This window comes from Tupaia chinensis, unplaced genomic scaffold (assembly GCF_000334495.1).
Source record: "Tupaia chinensis unplaced genomic scaffold, TupChi_1.0 Scaffold000365_1, whole genome shotgun sequence".
NCBI lineage: Eukaryota > Metazoa > Chordata > Mammalia > Scandentia > Tupaiidae > Tupaia > Tupaia belangeri.
In genome coordinates this window covers 344,257-363,785 of record NW_006159862.1, presented here as the reverse complement: position 1 = coordinate 363,785, position 19,529 = coordinate 344,257, and the positions used below count along the sequence as shown (strand labels likewise).

Genomic DNA, 19,529 nt, shown 5'->3' with positions numbered 1-19,529 from the left:
CTTTTAAGAGTGTCACCTACCCTTTTCCACCTTTTTTCGTCAATGGTTCCTTCTTGAGGGAACCATAGATAAGGCTCCTTCAGGAAATCAAAAAGGGTGAGCAGTTGTTTAACTTTCACTTCTACTTCTCTAGTTCTAAGGGCTTCCTTTAACCCCTGAACAAACAATTTGTGCTGGCTGAGCTCTTGCCCCATTATAGTCTAAGCTATAACCCGGAATTCAAACGTGAGTAGTTACTCACCGAGAGGCCGGTCTGCCGCCGGCTTCTGTCTTGTTCCTCACTGGGAACGTACTTCTTATTCCGAAGGCTTGTTCCTCGCCGGGAACTTGCTCCTTATCTCTCTTCGGAATCTTCAGGAACCTGTCGCTACCCCTTCAACTCGAGTCCCTGTCCGGGCGCCAGAATGTCCCGGCCCGCGGGACGAATCGGGCAGAGAACTCGAGCGAGGGGGTGGAGGTCTGGAACCAGCGCAGCGTCTCAACACGGGAGCGAAAGAAGTGTCACAGCTCTTGATGGTATGAAGGTTTCGCTCATTTATTGAGGGCCAGAGCACTTTCTTATATACACAAGGCAGGAGAAAGTAGGCGGGGTTTACAGCGGACCTAATTGAGGACCTGTCTGTTTTGTCTGAACCAGTAAGTCTGCTTTCCTGGTGTATGTGTCAAGGTCGCACTGGCCATTTTAAGCAGTGAAGGTCATGGCAGCCATTTTGATGTGGACGGCTCTCCACACCCTACAATTATTGTGTTGCAGTCTCTCTGTCCCTTGATTTCTAACAGTCTCTCTTTGATGTCTTTAGTGTTCCAGTGTTGGGTACATAGATATTTACAATGTTATATCTTTTTGGTGAGCAAGTCCTTTTAGTACTATATAATTACTCTTCTTACATTTTAATCCTTTTTTTCCCCAAAGAATTATTTATTTATTTAATTTTATTTTGCTATTATTATTTTAAAATTGACCAGAGAAACACAGCGAGAGAAAGAGAAAGGGAAAGCAAGAAAGCAAGCTGCCAGGTCCAGAGCTCAAACCACAGTTAGTCATGTGGGAGTCCAACACCCTTAATTGCCATGCCTACCTAATGGCTGCACATCTTTTATCTTAAAGTCTATTTTATCTGATATCAGTATTGCTACTTCAGCCTTTTTTTGGTTTCTATTTGCATGGAATATCTTTTTCCAGCCCTTCACTTTCAGTCTATGTATGTCCTTTTCAGTGATGTATATTCCTTGTAAGCAGCATCTAAATGGCTTCTGTTTTTGTGTCCATTAAGCTAGTCGGTGTCTTTTTTTTAAAAGAATTATTTTATTTAACTTTATTATTATTATCATGATTATTTTTCAGTTCGATCAGAGAGAGACAGAGAGAGAGAGGAAGTGAGAAAGCAAGCCACCAGGTCCAAGACTTGAACTGTGGTCGGCCATGTGGGAGTCTAACGCCTTTAACCACCATGCCACTTGCTGGCCCCTAGTCTGTGACTTTTAATGGGAGAATTTAATCCATTAATATTCAGTGTTATTATTGATATTTGTGGATTATTCCTTTTCCTTTTTAATCATTTTCTCAGTTGTTTTTTGTTCTATTTCTGTGTGTCTCTCTTTAGTTATACTGATATGACATTTCTCTCAGTACTTCCTGAAAAACTTGTCTTCTATCTATGAATTCTTGCAGTTTTTGTTTATCTGAGAATACTTTTATTTGTTTTTCCCATTTGAAGAATAGTCTTGCTAGATATAGTACTCTTGGTTGAAATTGCTTTTCCTTTAATATTTGAATATATCTTCCCATTGTGTCCTTTTCTGCATTGATTCATTTGGGAAGTCTGACTTTAGCCTAATGAGATAACCCTTATAAGTAACTTATCACTTTTAGAATATTGTGTTTGTCTTTAATTTTTACCAATTTTGCTATGATGTGCTGGGGGGCGGGTAGCATCTACTTTTGTTTGTACTTGTGGTCCTTTTAATATCTTGGGTTTGAATTTCTCCATGTCTCTCTATAGTTGGAATATTTTCAGATAGTTTATTTCTTTCTTTTTTCTTTCTTTTTTTTTTTTTTATAAAGAAAGGTGACCAGCAGTTGGTGTAATGGCTATTTTGCTGGACTCCCATGTAGTTGTCTGCGGTTCGAGTCCCAGACCTGATAGCTTAAACTCAGGCTGGGTGCATGTGTGCCCACAATCTCGATATGAGAATTGAGGAGAAGGGATTGCAGTGTGGCCATCCCCCCTGGGGGGGTGATTTTTCACTTTCTGTCTTTCTGTCTGTCTCTGTCTTTCTGGTGAGCACACGTGCCCTATAGCAAAAAACTTCTCCAAAAAATAAAAAAAAATAAAAAAAGAAAGACTCCATTTTAAAGAAATTATTTAATTTCACTTGTTATTATTATTTTAATTTTTTTTACTTGAACAGACAGAGAGAGAGAGAGAAAGAGAGAGAATGGGAAAGCCAGAAAGGAAACTGCCAAGTTTGGGAATTGAACCATAGTCGGCCATGTGAGAATCCAGTGCACTTAACTACCATGTCATCTGCTGGTCTCAGATAGTATTTTATGAAAGCAATTTTTTGTGCTTTTAGCTGAATTCTTCACCTAGAATGCCTATTATACGTATATTTGGGCATATTATGTTGTCCACAATTTTCCATATGTTGTCTTCATTTTTATTGGTTGTTTTTTCATAATTTTTCATGATTTGGTCTATATTGGAGATTTTATCTTTATGATCAGGAATTCTTTCTTCTGCAGGGTTCAATCTGCTGTTAATGCTTTCTAGGGAGATTTTAATTTCTTGTATTATAGTCTTCATTTCTAGAAGTTCTGTTTGATTCTTTTGTAGGGTGTCTGTTTCTTTTTTTTTTTTTTTTCCACACTAACGCTGCTTTTTAAGGCAGCACAATAGAGAAGTACAAGGCTTAACTAGCTTGAGCTAATAAAAGTCTTAAAAGATGCCCATTGACACTAAGTAGACTCATAATAGAAATGGATCTCAGGCTGAGAGGTTGTAGACAATCTTCAGGACAGGATGGAGATTTTTTTTTTTTATCTTGAGTAGGGTAAAGAATTAACTGTCAACCCAGCACTTGACGATACTTGTAGAACAGTTGGGCTGTCCTGGTGAGGGTTTCATCTTCCATATCTTTAGTTGGATGGGAAATAAAAGGAAGTCTGCGTCCTCGAGTTTTACATTTTCTTCTTATTACATATTTTGTTTCAGTAGGATGCCATCTATTAAGCCTTTAGGAGTCGTCTTGGGTATTTCTGAATTGTGTTGTGTACACGTGTGTTTGAGAGCTCCAACAGCTTTTCTTACAGCATTTAGTTGTTTGCTTCATTGTTAAGACAAAATATTAACATGTATCATTTTCATAATACCTGCCATCAGGCCCCTTCAGATCCAAAATCCTCTCAAACATCTGTTTTTTTTTTTTTTTTTTTTTTGGAGAGGTTTTTCACTATAGGGCGTGTGTGCTCGCCAGACAGATAGAGAGAGATATAGAGACAGAAAGCGAGAAATCACCCCCCAGGGGTATGGTCATGCCACAATCTCTTCTCCTCCATTCTCCTCTCGGGATCTTGGGCACGCACGCACATGCGCCCGGTGTGAGTTTTAAGCCACCGGGTCCGGGACACGAACTGCAGTCGACTACGTGGAAGTCCAGCGACATAGCCATTACGCTAACTGCTGGTTCCCTCAAACATCTGGTTTTAAGATTTGGGAGACGGTATCTAAAAACAAAAAAATCTCACATAGTTGCATGCCTCAATGACATGGTGGTTAAGGCGGCTGGCTCCCACTTGGTCCACTGCATGCTTCCAGTCCCAGACCTGGCCACTTAACATTCTGAGCATGTGTCCCCAAAGGAGTGAGAAATGGAGAAGGATTTGTGACATGACTGTGCTCCATGTTGGGTTCTTTCTCACTCTCCCTTCCTCTGTCTGGGGAATGCATATACCACACACATCCTAGCAAATTAAAAAAAATTAAAAAAGCAAAAAAACCCCAAAAACACCTGCTCCTTAAGCATGGGCTTTGCTGTAACTGCCCCATAGCACTCTGATTCCACTTCAAGTAACTGGCCTGTGAATTCTATTCCTATTAGACGAAGAGACTGAGGAAAGGAGGTGCATATGTTTACCCTTTTCCTAGGATAGTCTTCATTTTCAAATTTAGTTCTGTTGCACAATAAAATCTCACTGTTCCCTATGTCTTTCCCAAATCTTGACAAATAGCAGAGTCTTCTTTACTAGAGGTCTCCGTTCTTCTCAGAGCTGCTTGTGTGCTATGTGGAGTGATGTCAGCAGGTAGAGGACTCAGGTAAACTCTAAGGCATCCAATGGCAGGTTGTGGGTTGTGTCCTTGTCCCCTCCTCCCCCTCCTCCCCCCTTCTGCACTCTCCAGAGCAGATGACCCCACGCATCCAGGCTCCTTGTTCAGACAGTTCGTCAACAACGAACATGACACTTCTGTGCCTTCATTATTCAAACTTGGCTGGCTCTCCAGTATGACTAAATAATGTGGGAACATAGCTATTTCTATCCAATAAATACCACTACATTTTTTTCTCCTTGGGGGGCTTCTGTTCCTTTGTTTCTAAGCCACACCTGTCTTTCCAGTTGCACTGTTGGAATGTGTCCCTAGTGATTGTTGGAAGTTTCTCTGTATGTAAAATGAATACCTGTCCAAGTGTCAACATCATGGGTGGAATTATCAATGAGCTATTATAAGCTGCTGAAATAGCAAGTCTGTAGAATGAGAAGTCATATTCCCTCTCAGAGTTATGCAGTGTTTTCTACTGAAGTCTGAGGTACAGACTGGGAAGGAATGTCGATACAGAAGTTTTTTTGAGAATACCAGAGTCTGAAAGACATTCACCCTTTAAATACAATTACGTAACAAAGAATAGAGTCTGTTATCAAGAAGGGTTCTTCGCTTAACACAGTCTAATTGGATCTGATTGTTCTCCTGTAACAAAGGAGAAAGAACCTTCAAAACATCATCTACATACTAAGAGGTAGTATGGTAGTTAATTTCAGTTCAAGACTGATTCAAACTATATTTGGGAAAAAAAGTTTAAGGTTTTTTTTTTTTTTTTTCATGGAAACTAGATATTGTGGTTGATGTGGAAGTAAGGGCCTTGGCACAGTGCAGACTGCTCAGGCATGGGCTGAGGGGTATTGGGACTGGATCCCGCCATGATCTGGCTGAGGCTGCTTTCTGGCCTGCTGACCCTGTCAAGGGCTATTGATGCTGCTGCTGCTGCTGCTCCCCCCGCCACTATCACTGCTTGAAGACTCGCAGAACACTTTGCTTCCCCTTAGTCTGTTTTCTTTACTGTTTTTCGTTACGGGTACTGTCTCTGTGTCCCAGGAATCCTGAAAGACAGGGTTTCTACTACTCCTTTTGGTCTGGGGAAGGGGGGAAGGAGATGGTTGTCTTCTTCATTGCCATTCCTTCTCGTTTTCCTGGGGCGGAGGCGCTTGCTCAAGGCAGCTGGGGGAGGGCAGCGACAGAGGGGGCTGAGCTTCAGCTGCAGCCACGCCCATCCCCTCAGGTCTTGGCGCAGCTGCTCAGGTGAGTACCCCTCAGTAGGACCCCAACCAAGGCTACTTCCGGTGTCCCTTCCGCACCCCTCCCCCTCCATGTCGCAGCCTGGGTGTGTGTTTTTTTACGAAATTCTTTCATGTTCTGAAATGATTATCTCATTTCCTAGAACTGATTGTTTTCTCTTGTATCTCATTGAGTTTTGTCACTATGTATATTCAGAATTCTTTTTCTGACATTTCTGTGTATTTCTTTGGTGAGAGGCTATTGTGTTCACTTGGGGGAGAGTTACCACCTTGTTTTTAGTGTTTTTTCAAGATCTGTGCTGGTTTCTAGTCATCTGAGCAGTATTCCCTTTTTTGTATTTATTTGAGTAGATTCTATAGTTTTGATAGAGTTAATTTTACCCTAGTTTCCAGGTGTGTTTTTATTGAAGGGCTCTGTGTCCTTGGTCAGAGCAGTTAAGCATAACTTCAGGTACTTCACTCCTTTACCAAACATTCAACTCTTGACTAGGTGGTAGCAAACTAAGGAGATATTACTTAGTGAAGATCTCAACATGTGCTGTGCGAAGCGCAGGAGTGGTGGCAACGCCAGAGTGGTGGGCAACAGAGTGGCGGGCAACAGAGTGGCGAAGGTTCCAAAGTTGGACTTTGGAGTGTGGATTCACCCAATGAGACCTGCCTAGGCAGATGCAAGTCTCCTGGTGGGAGGGTGGATTGAGCCCAGGCTGCCATAGTGGCGGACAACTGAGTGGCAAGAGTTTCAAGGTTGGTCTCAGGTCCCAAATGAGGACACATCCAAGGAGGCCTGTCTAGATCAGACTTGAATCTCCTGGCAAGTGGGCAGGGTGAGCCCAGGCTGCCCTAAATGCCAGTTTTTTATTTGTTTTAGAGAGAGGTTTTTCCTATAGGGCTTGTGTTCTTGCCAGAGAGACAGGAAGGGAGAAATCACTCCCCAGAGCGAATGCGCATGATATAGTCCCTTCTCCTCTGTTCTCCTCTTGGGATTTTGGGCACACACGCATACATGCCCTGCATGAGTTTTAGGCCACTGGGTCCAGGACTCGAACCATAGTCGACTCTGGTAGTCTAATGACATAACCATTATGCCATCTGCTGGTTCCTATTTGTGATTTTTTAGAGAGATTTTTACTGTGGGAAATATATACTCACCAGAAAATAGAGAGAGACAGCGAGAAATCACCTGCCAAGGTTAATGGCCATACCACAATCTGTTCTCCAGTCCCTTTCAGTATATTGGGCATGCATGCGCATGCACACAAACATACACACGCACACGCCCAGCATAAGTTTAAGTCACCATATCAGGGACTCAAACTACGGTTGACTGCATGAGAGATTAGGGACATCATGCCATCTGCTTGTCTCTAAGTACCTGTTCTTTAAAAATCAAATTCACAGGACCAGCAAATAGTGTGATTATTTCATCACTGGACTCCAGTGTGCCAACCGTGGTTCAAGTCTGGACCCAGTGGCTTAAAATTCACACTGGGTATATGTGCATGGGTGCCCAAAATCTAGAGAAGAGAATGGTGGAGAAGGGTATGCGGCATGCCCATCCCCCAAGGGGTTATTTCTCTGTTTCTATCTCCCTCTCTCCAGTGAGTGCATGTGCCCTATAACAAAAAATCTCTCTAAAAATAAAAAAAATATATGTATATATGTATATATATATTCACTTGGGCCTATTTTCTTTTCATTATCTTCGTTTTCCTAATACTGAGCTAACTGATATTATTTGCTATTCTTATAGGTAGGGGGATTTCATATAAACTGCAAGAAATCATACCCACGCAACAGATCAGCAGGGGGGTTGCACCCACTCTCATGTCAATGGTAAGTCCATGGATGTGGACCCTGGTCATCCAATAGATATCTGACAGTGGGATATGTTAGGGATTCAGCACAATTGTCTGATGTAATTAAATACAACTAAGCTTTTTATAAGCCAAAGGTTTGGGTTGCTTGAATTTATAAATACTAACATGAGGTCAAATCCATAACCTGAGATCTTTCACACAATGAGCAATTGCCAAATGTCTACAAACAGATGAATGGATGGAAAAAGTGTGGCACAAATACTGCTCAGCCATAAAAAACAGCTAGACCCTGAAATTTGATAGAAAGTGGTCAAATATGGAGGATTTTTGCTGAGTGAAGCAAGCCAGGATATGATAGAAAGATATTGTATGTATCCACTTAATATATATTGACTATCTGCACTTTATGGTAGAGATTGAAATATTGGAGGGTGTAAAAACAGTGAAAATAGTTATGGATGCTAAAGACAGTATGGAATGGGGAACTGGAGGGGGCTAGAAGTGAAGATATAGAGAAGGATAGCAAGAGAAAAAATAGGCATGATATTAGTGGGACACAGAAATGGTTTATTACCCATTGATAACATGTATAGTATTCTTGACTGGTGTATAGTATTCTCAAGTGAACTGGTCTGAAAACTATTTCATGTTGGGTAAATTCTTTATACAAGCTAAGTGATATATAGTGATGGAATGTTCAGAAAATAATGAGAGTAAATAATAATAATCTGAAAAAATGATGAAAACCTATTTGATGATGATGTCGATAGTAATATCTTTGTCTTGACTGATATGCATGGCAATCACACTAGAAAAAGAAATGTAATACGCTGTAAACATACATGTGATTCAATGTAATATAAAAAGATTATGACAGTAATAAGATTAAATAATTTTTAAAAAGTTTAAAAAAACGGGCAATTGCATAAGTATTACTCATTTGCCTACTCTTTTACTCTAGTGAAATCTTCAAAATTATTCTGGTATCCTTCAGTTGGGATGCTACATAAGAGAAATTCTATGGCTCATAAAAAAATAGCACACCATGTATATACAAGTAGTAATGTTTTTATTTCAATTTTAAATTACCAGTGATTAATCTTATATTTGTATGTAGAAGAATTCATGTATGGATGTATGTGTGAGAATCAGTAACAGTATTTCATCTCCTTCACAAATACAGAAATCTCCTACTCAAGAAAATCCATCTAAACAGAATAATTTGGCAAAAAATGTTACTGAAAGCTCTGCATTGAGTGAAAATGTGTTAACTCACACAGCAAAGAAATCCTTTGTCAACAAACAGTGTGGAAACTCCTTTAATGACTATTTATATTTTAATCAAGACAAAAATGAAACAAGTAAGTCATATGAGTGCCATCTGTGTGGTAATGCATTCATTCGACCAATTAATCTTCAACTACATGAGCAAATACACACTAGAAATAAATCATGTGTATGTCATGTATGTGGGAAAGCCTTCAAATATCCTCATTCCCTTAGAGCACATGAGAGAATACACACTGGAGAGAGGCCTTATGAATGTCATCTATGTGAGAAAGCCTTCAGCCACTTTTCTTCCCTTAGACAACATGAGAGAACACACACTGGAGAGAGGCCTTATGAATGTCATCTATGTGGGAAGTCCTTCAGTCAGTCGTCTTCCCTTAGACAACATGAGAGAACGCACACTGGAGAGAGGCCATATGAATGTCATCTATGTGGGAAAGCCTTCAGTCATTCTTCCTACCTTAGAAGACATGAGAGAATTCATACCGGAGAGAGGCCACATGAATGTCATCAATGTGGGAAGGCCTTCAGTCAATCGTCTTCCCTTAGACAACATGAGAGAACACACAACGGAGAGAGGCCACATGAATGTCATCTATGTGGGAAGGCCTTCAGTCACCTTTCTTACCTTAGAAGACATGAGAGAATTCACACCAGAGAGAGGCCACATGAATGTCATCTATGTGGGAAAGCCTTCAGTTACCCTTCTGACCTTAGACAACATGAGAGAACACACAACGGAGAGAGGCCACATGAATGTCATCTATGTGGGAAAGCCTTCTGTTACTCTTCTGCCCTTAGAAAACATGAGAGAAGTCACACAGAAGACAGGCCACATGAATGTCATCTATGTGGGAAAGACTTTAGTCACTCTTCTTACCTTAGAAAACATGAGAGAAGTCACACAAGAGAGAGGCCACATGAATGTCATCTATGTGGGAAAGCATTCAGTTACCCTTCTGACCTTAGACAACATGAGAGAACACACACTGGAGAGAGGCCATATAAATGTTACCTATGTGGGAAGGCCTTTATTCAGAACTCTCACCTTAAAAAACACAGTCGAACTCATGCTGGAGATAGACCATATACCTGCCATCAGTTTGGGAAAACATTTAGGAATTGTTCTTCCCTTATACAACATGAGATAATGTACACTGGAGAGAGATAATATAAATGCCATTGTGTGAGAAAGCCTTTATTCAGAGTGGTAACCTTAAAAAACACAATCTTAGTCACATTGGAGAGAAACCATATATATGCCAGCTGTGTAGGAAAGACTTCATTCAGAGTCATAACCTTAAAAACCACAAATTAAACTCCTACTGAACAGAAACCATATGCATGCCACCTATGTGGGAGAGCATTCATTACATCTTCTAAATATAGACAGCATGCGGGAATGCATACTGGAAAGAAACCATACAAATGTCATCTGTGTGGGAAAGGCATCAGTTCTTTCCTTAGCATGAGAGAACACACTGGAGAGAGACCATATGATTGTCATCTGTTTGGGTGAGCCTTTACTCACAGATCTTACCTTATGAAACACAATCCAACTCACACTGGAAAGAAACCATACCAATGCTCCTGCAGCTCTTTTTCCCTTAACACAACATGAGAATGCACACTGGAGAGAGACCTTATGAACATTATCTGTAGTTCTTTTTCCCTTAGCATGAGAGAGTACACACTGGAGAGAGATTGTATGAATGTCATATGTGTGTGGGAAAGACTTCAGCAGTTCTTTTTCCCTTAGATGACATGAGGGAACACACACTGAAGAGAAACTGTATGGAAGTCATCTGTGTGGAAAAATCTTCAGTAGACTACATGTCCTTAGACTACATGAGCAAACTCAGAGAGTAATAAATATTTTCAGTAATATGTTCTGACCTAAGTTGACTTAGCAATATACATGTAATAAATTTGAAAGAGTGAACAATATATTTGTAAAGTTTAAAAACATTGTAGATACATTCTCTGGGGACCAGCAGTTGGTGTAATGGCTATGTCGCTGGACTCCCATGTAGTCAACTGTGGTTTGAGTCCTGGATACGGTGGCTTAAACTCACGCCAGGTGATGTGCATGTGTGCCAAGATCCTGAGAGGAGAATGGAGAAGAAGGGATTGTGGCATGGTCATCCCTCTTGGGGGTGATTTCTTGCTTTCTGTCTCTCTATCTTTCTGGCGAGTACACACACCCTATAGCAATAATCTCTCAAAAAAAATTCTCTAGAATCAATGTGGAAGATCCTTCAGTAAGCACTCATCCTTACTCCTTCTTTGACATACAGAAATTTATATAGAAGAGAAGCCATCTGTATAAATTCTATGTGGCAAATATCCACTTAGTCATCTCCCATAATAATATGAAATGAATTACCTATTTCTTTTTATTTGGTAGTTTGCTAATACATATATTGTTTTTAATTTATTTAATATTTATGTGATTAAATGTAAATAAAAAATATTAAAGAAAAAGAATTTGTTTTTTTCACACTCAGTTTACAGTATACAACCTATTTCTACCCAGCATAGATACAGTCAGTGCCTGTCAGTCAAAAAAACATGAATGTAGAAGTCTTCAACAACAGTTCTCAGCCTTTTTTTTAAAGAGAGATTTTTTTGCTATAGGGCACCTGCACTCACTGGAGAGACATAGGCAGAGAGACAAAGCAAGAAATCATCTCTGGGAGGTGGACATTGCTTCAATCCCTTCTCCTCCATTCACTTGGGATTTTGGGCATACACACACACACACCGTGTTGAGTTTTAAGCCACTGAGTCTGGGACTCAAACCATGGTCGACTACGAGGGAGTCCAGCAACATAATCATTAACGCTATCTTCTGGTCCCTAGTTCTCAACCTTTAACACACTGAGGACTTGTACAGGGTGGAACTCCTAAATCTGTAATCAATATGGAATTGCCTTTGTAAAATTTATTATTAATGAACATGAGAAAACTCTACTTGAGAGAACCCCTAAGCCTCTAGTAACTGAACAATCATTCACTGAAACACCAGGTTTTGTGTGGGTAGACACATGTGCATGTGTGCAGAGTAATAAAGAACAGATCCTAAAATAGAAAAGAGAATAAAACTTTTAGAGAAATACAAAGTTTTAGAGAAACGATTCAGTGAAAAATTATGAGAAATTCCTTATTCATAGAGCAACACTTGGGGCATGTATAAGGATTCATACTGGATAAAGCACACTTTGTATGGGGGTCAGCAGGTGGCTTGGTGGTTAAGGTGCTAGCCTTCCACATGGCCAACCACAGCTGGAGTCCAGGACCTGGTGACTTGAAAATCAAACCAGGCATATGTACATGCATGTCCCAAATCCCAGGAGTAAAATGAAAGAGAAGGGATTGCAGTGTGGCCATCCTTCCTTTGTGGGGTATGATTACTCATTTTCCCCTCTTACTGTCTCTCCCTGACAAGTGCACACACCTTATGGCAAACACCTTAAAAAAAGAAAAAAACCGTAAAAGTAAACATTCCATATCTTGAATGAAGGAAAGACTTTAGTGGTCACTTATTTCAGCCTTAGTCAACACTAAGGTTCTTTCACTGAGAAGAAAACATTTCTAAAATCCAAGTCAAGAAATTGAGTTAGATTTTTACATCAGAAAACTGAGTCTGGAAAACAGCAAGAAACAAATTCTTTTTTATTTATTATATTTTTATTTACATTTAATCACATCTTCACAGTGTACATTTCTTTTTCCAGTATAAATACCATGCAAACGAGTCAAGACAAAGATACTACTAAATTTATTATCATCAGCAAATAGCTTCTCTTTTTTTTTTCCAATTAAACATACTTTTACTTTTTTTCTTCCCCTTTCCCCTCTGTCTCTCCCATACTAACCTTTTTCTTTTCACATTTTATTGTTTCACAAAAGATCTTAATTACACTAAAAAATATGGACAAAGCTAAAATCTAAAATCTAGTGACAAGTGCACTGTAATTTTCTTCTGAAACATTTTTCCCTCTCCATTCTTTCTTTTACTAAAGAGAGGTATAAACTAACTTATTTGCAAAAAAAAAATGTTTAGTCTCAAATTGGTCTGTTATTTGTACAAAACCCCATAAGAATTCAATTTCTGATGCAAGGCAATAAATACTGTTGTATTATTGAACTTATGTAAATACCCATTCTGTGGCAAAATAAGAATGCTCACAAATATTTTCCAATTGCAGAGGGGTTAGGAAGAGAGACAAAGTTATGTTTCAATTAAACATAAAGAATTTAACAAGTTGTGAACCTATCAATGACTCCAAAGAAAACAAAAATCCTTAAATCTGGAAGACAAAGGATAGAAGAAAATCAATGTTTTAGTCAAAAGTCCTAGAATTATATTTCACCAGTTTTGTCTCATGTAATTAGATTAATCTCTCTCTTGTTGAATGTGCAGTGTTACTGTGGTCTGATCTTTCCATTTAAATCCTGGAAATTAACATTCAACAGTATTATTGATATTTCCAAACTTGTCGCTACCATTCAGTTGGCCATTTTTTCTTGGTCATTTTTTGTTCTTTAATTTCATCTGTTTGCCTTCAGTTTTCCTGGTATAGCACTCCCTTCAGAAATTCTTAAAGAACTGGTCTAGAGTTGGTAAATTCTTTCAAGTTTTGTTTATCTGAGAGTATTTTGGGCTTTTCTTCCCATATGAAGGATAATCTTGCCAGATATAGTATTTTTGGTTGAAATTTTTAGTATGTTTTGAAGTCAGGAAGTGGGATGCCTCCTGCTTTATCCCCTTGTGCAGTATTGGTTTGGCAATAGGGAGCCTTTTATGCTTTCAGACAAATTTTACGATTGTTTTCTCTATTTCTGTGAGGAATATCTCTGGTAGTTTGATTGGAATTGCATTGAATTTGCAGATTATTTTGGGTGCAATTGACATCTTGATTATGTTCTTTCAGTGAACATGGGATGCTTTTCCACTTTTTGGTATCAATTTAAATTTCTTTTTTTAATGTTTCATAATTTTCCTTGTAGAGCTCTTTGACGTCTTTGGTAAGGTTTATTATTTATTTTTTTCTGTGGCTATTGAAAATGGGATTGCTTTCTTCAATTCTGTCTCAGTTTTTCCTTTTTTGGTGTATAAAAATGCCATAGATTTTTGTATGATGATTTCATATCCTGCCACTTTACTATATTCATTTATCACTTCTAAGAGTTTGTTTGTTTGTTTCTTTGTGTGTGTGTGTGTGTGTGTGTGTGTGTGTGTGTGTGTGTGTGTTTTTTTTAGGTTTCTATGTATAGCATCATATCATCCTCAGAGATAATTTCACTTCTTTTCCTATCTGGATGCCTTTTAATTAACTCTTGTCTGGCTGCATTAGCTGTAACTTCCAATACTATAGTAAAAAGAAGTGGAGAAAGTAGGTAGCCTTGTTTTGTTCCAGTTTTTAGTGGAAAAACTTTCAACTTTTATCCATTCAGTGTGATGTCTGCTATGAATTTGTTATAGATGGCTTTTATTGTGCTGAGAAATGTCTCTTTTATGCCAATTTTGCTGAGAGTTTTAATCATGAAGGGATGTTGTATTTTACTTAAGGCTTTTTCTGTATCAATTGATATGATCATATGATTGTTAGCTTTCTTTTGTTAATGTAATGTATTATATTCATGGTTTTGTATATGTTGAACCATCCTTGTATCCCTGGAATAAAACCTACTTGGTCACGGTGTACAACCCTATTAATATGTTATTAAGTAGGGTTTGCAAGTATCTTGTTGAGAGTTTTTGCATCCATATTCATCAGAGAAATGGGCCTAAAGTTGTGTGTTTTTTTGTTTGTTTTGGTCATGTCCTTGTCTGATTTTGGAATTAAGGTGATAAAGGCTTTGTAAAATGAATTTAGGAGCATCCCTTCCTTTTGACTTTTTAGTAATGGTTTGAGGAGAATTGCAGTTAGTTCTTCTTTAAAAGTTTTGTAGAATTCAGAAGTAAAGCCATCAGGACCTGGCATCTATCTTGTTGGGAAATCATCTATTACTGATTCAATCTCATTGCTTCTTTTTTTTTTTTTTTTTGAGAGGGTTTTGCTATAGGGCGCGTGCGCTCGCCAGACAGACAGAGAGACAGAGAGACAGAAAGCAGGAAATCGCCCCCCGGGGGGGAGAGCATGCCGCAATCCCTTCTCCTCCATTCTCCTCTCGGGATCTTGGGAATGCATGCACACACGCCTGGCGTGAGTTTAAGCCACCGGGTCCAGGACTCGAACCGCGGTTGACTACGTGGGAGTCCAGCGACATAGCCATTACGCTAACAGCTGGTCCCCAATCTCATTGCTTCTTATGGGTCCACTGACTTTCCATTTCTTCCTGGTTCAATCTTGTTAAGGTGTACGTGTCTAGAAATGTGTCCATCTCATCTAGGTTTTCTTGTTTGTTGGCATATAGTTGCTTATAATATTTTCTGATGATATTTTGTATTTGTTATACCCATTGTAATAACACCTGTTTCCTTGTTGATTTATTTGGTTCCTTTCTCTGATCTGCTTGATTAACCTAGCTACAGTGTATCAATTTTATTCATCTTCTCAAAGAACCAGCTTCTGGTTTCATTTATTTTCTGTATAGTTCTTTTATTCTCTATTTCATTTATGTTTGCTTAAATCTTTCTTTCTTTTTTCTTGAAAAATTTTTTTTCTTGTTGTTTATCCAGTTCCTTGAGTTGTGTTGTTAGGTTGATATTTGCCACCATTCTGCTTTGTCTTGTGAACACTAATTGCTATGAATTTCCCTCTTATGATTGTGTTTGCTGTGTCTCATAGGTTCTAAGCACCTGTTTATTCATTATCTTTAACTTCTATGAAACTCTTTTAAAATTTTAATTAATAATTTTTTATATTTTTCCACAAACATTTACTTTATGTATGAAAAAAAATTTTTTGCTCGTGCTCCATAGTTCTTGACAGTTAATAAACAACTTTCAAAATTTCAAAATACTGAATTTTAAAGATAGTGTTCAGAATATTTCTTATAATTTTGTATGATTTTGTTTATGACTCTGTAACAGCAGAAACAGTATGGTTTTTAAATATCTTTGAGAAAATATTTACATGTCAACTACTCAAATTGTTGAAAAGCAAATGCCCAGTACACTAATCACACATGATCCTTCTCAATCCAGCCCTGCCTACCAACTATTCTGTGATATACCATCTGCTAGCAAAGAACAGTCTCTTTTTCTTCCTTCAAAGTCTTTCTCAAGATAAACTTCTGGTGTGGTTGCTCTTTTGCAATCTCTACTGATTACAGTGCTGGCTGGAAAAGTTCTGGTTATTTTATGTTATAAATTCTTTCATATATCTTCTATAATCTCTCTGCCAGGCATAACTATTTATGGGGACAGGTCATCTTTCTAAGAGCTTCTGTTGACTTACTTGAGATCTACCTTAGTTCCATAGTTTTCTGATTGATCCTCAGATATGACATTCCAGTCAAAGCCCTATCCAATAATGAGTATTTCCCATTTCTGTTTCAATGCAACAGGCAATATTGAACTTATGGAAATAATCCTTCTGCCACAAAATAAGAATACTCCCAAATATTTTCAATTCAAGAGGGTTCAGGAAGGAAGAAAAGTTTATGTTTCCCTTTAAAGAAACAAACAAGAAAAATATTTTAACAAATTGCTGAACCTATCAACAACTCAAAAAGAAAGTAAAATGTTTAAATTGGGAAAACAAAGCATAGTAAAAAAAATCAGTAATGTTTTACTCAAAAGTCATAAAATTCTATTTTTCCAGTTCAGTCTTATGTTCAAACACTCTTCTGTTGAATATGTAGTGTTGCTGTGGTCCAATCTTTCCGTTTAAATCCTGGAAGTTAGCACTCAACATTGTTATTGGTATTTCTTGTCCCTAGTATTAAATTGGTCATTTTTCTGGTTGCCTTTTGTTCTCTTATTTCTGTATGTGTCTTTACTTTGCCTGGTCGAACATTCCTTTCAGAACGTCTTGAAGAGTGGGTCTGCTACTAGCAAATTCTTTCAGGTCTTGTTTATCTGAGAATGTTTTTATTCTTTCTCTCCATATGAAAGATAATCTTGGTTGAAAGATAATCTTGGTTATAGTATTCTTGGTTGAAACTATTCTTCACTTAACACTTTGAAAATATGTTCCCATTCTTCCCTTGCTCGCATTGTTTCTGATGAGAGGTCTGAGGTTAGCCTAATGGGATAACCTTTATAAGTAACCCAACATTTCTCTTGCCAATTTTAGTATCTTGTCTTTGTAGATTTGACCAGTCTGGCTGTGATGTGCCTTGGAAATCTTCTTGAGCTGGTTCTAATAGGGGTCCTTTGTATTTCTTGGGTCTGGATATTTGAATGCCTCTTTAGATTTGGAGAGTTTTCTTCCAAGATTTCATGGAATAGATTATCAATGCCCGTATTAGTTTCCTCACCTTCTGGGATACTGATTATCCAGATGTTTGGGCGCTTAATGCTATCTAGTATTTCTCATATAGTATTCTCATTCTTTGACGTTATTTTCTTTCTCTCTTTCTTTCTTTCTCTCTCTTTCTTTCTTTTTACTAGATTGGAGGTTTTGCCTTCAACATCTGAGATTTGATTTTCTGCATGGGCTAATCTGTTTTCAATACTTTTGAGGGAGCTTTTGATTTACTGAATGTCAGGCTTCATCTCTAATAGGTCCATTTGATTATTTTTTTATGGTGGGTATTTTCTTTTTCAGATCATAAAAGAACTTCAACACCTCCTGGAATCATTGTCTCTTTTCTTCTGCATCTTCTGGAGGTTATTATTTCTAAGCTCTTGCATCTCATTTAGTTTTGTCACTATGAATATTCTGAAGTCTCTATCAGACATTTCCATGAATTCTACTGTACCGTCTGTGGATAATGAGGGATTGTTCTTTTCCTTTAGGTTAGAGATATTTTCTTGTTTTCTCATGTTTCTTGTGCCTCTGCAGTTGTTTCTGGTCATTCTGTGACAAAATCCCCACAGTGCTTAGCAATGTGTTATCAACAGTAAGACTAGGAGTTCAGATTTATAAAAGGAAATTTCTTCATTAAAGAAGGATATTCAATAAACATTGAGGATTTCAATGACTTAAGTATTCAGATACTTGGCTACTGTGCACCTAGGCTTATCTAGACATTAAGTGTGTGGAGAGTGAATCTTAGAGTAAGGAGAGTGAATCTTAGAGTAAGAAAGTATGGTTAAAAAATAGAAGCAAAGAGAAAAAATAACTAGAAAAATACTACCAAAAAAGAGTAAAAAAATGAAAACCTTGCTACCATGCAAACTCACTAGGACACACCTCAGCTTTAAAATGGCTTCTGAAATTAACAAGTGAAATAAAAGGCCCAAACTAAGAAGATGTGCTTGAAATTTTTTTTTTTAATTTAAAGAGAGTGTGAGACAGACAGACAGCCAGAGACAGTGAGAAGATGGAGATGTCCTACCTTGTCTGATTATTTTGGGAGTCTAGGAGATCAGTTTAGAGTATGACTTACCTGAACTCTCCAGGACATACCTCAGCTTTAAAACGGCTTCTTGTTTAAATATTTCAGGAGTCTAGGAGATGCATATAGAGCATGATTTCCTGAACTCTCCAGGACACACCTCAGCTTTAAAATGACTTCTTGTCTGAATATTTTGGGAGTCTAGGAAATGGGTTTAGAGCATGGCTTTCCTAAACTCTCCAGGACACACCTCAGCTTTAAAATGGATACTTGTCTGAATATTTTGGGAGTCTTGGCTTCTATGAAACTTTTTATTTCAGTCATTTCTTTTGTAGTTATAAAGTCAGTCAGTAGCAGGTTGTTTAGTTTCCGTGTATTTTTGAGGGGTCTTTCTGTAGTTGATTTCAAATTTGATTCCATCATGGTGGGAAAAGATGCTGAATATAGTTTTTATATATTTGAATTTGTAACAGCTTGTTTTGTGTCCTATTATGTAGTCATTCTGAAAATGTTCCATGTGGGGGTGAGAAAAATATATATTTTCTGGTAAAATGAACATCTTTCATTTTAAAGTCTATTTTGTCTGATAATAGTATCACATCTCCAGCAATTTCTTTGTTTGCATTTGTATGGAATATATTTTTCCAGCTGTTCACTTTCAGCCTATGTATGTCCTTATTAGTGATGTGTGTTTCTTGTAAACAGCATATAGATGGCTTCTATCTTTGTACCCATTCAGCCAGGCCGTGTCTTTTAATGGAAATATTTAATCCATTAACATTCAACATTATTATTGATAATTTCAGGCTTATCTCTGTCATTTTCTTAACCATTTTCTCGGTTGTTATTTGTTCTCTTATTTGTCTTTCTCTCATTAGTCTGATACAACACTCCCCTCAGTACTTGCCAGAGACCTGCTCCAGCCGGGGTGGGTCGAGACTTGAGGGAAAGTGACGCAGGTGAGAAGAAATTCAGGCAGAGACCTCTGTGCTATTTAGCATGTTCTCAGCCGACTACAGTCAGAGCAAGCTCAAGACTGCAGCGTTAGTGACTGTGAGACATATGTATTTATTGAGGGATGTTTACAGAAATAGGAGGGGTGAGGGGGAAGTAAAAGATTTTACTTTAAAAAAAATGAGGTATTCAAAGTATGGAAACAATAATTATAAAACATGATGTCTGTTTTGTTTGATTACGTATAAACAGTCACAGTTCTCAGGGTGAGGAAGTCCATCTGTCTGGTGTATTTTCTTCTTAGATCTTGATTTTGGGTGGGGGGTTTTTGTAACTCAGGAGACAACACAGGATGTTTTATTAGCAGTTTTTCACAGTTTACAGCACACAGAGAAGAAACCTTTTGTAGTCAGAGACTATCAGCTGCCTGCCTGAATTTAGAT

The 19,529-nt window shown here is 38.1% G+C and overlaps 1 protein-coding gene across 4 annotated transcripts in view; it reads left to right on the top strand.

The window, feature by feature from the left end:
• Positions 1-10,658, top strand: part of LOC102481428 (zinc finger protein 596) — a 40,610-nt gene extending 29,952 nt beyond the window's left edge. For all 4 annotated transcript variants that reach the window (XM_006153172.3, XM_006153171.3, XM_027773695.1 and 1 more), the window contains 2 exons: positions 7,320-7,402; positions 8,570-10,658. In XM_006153172.3, the coding sequence (XP_006153234.1) occupies positions 7,320-7,402; positions 8,570-9,847 (1,361 nt within the window). In that variant the 3' untranslated portion in view covers positions 9,848-10,658. The remainder of the gene's footprint in view (positions 1-7,319; positions 7,403-8,569) is intronic.
• The last annotated feature ends 8,871 nt before the right edge of the window (positions 10,659-19,529 follow it).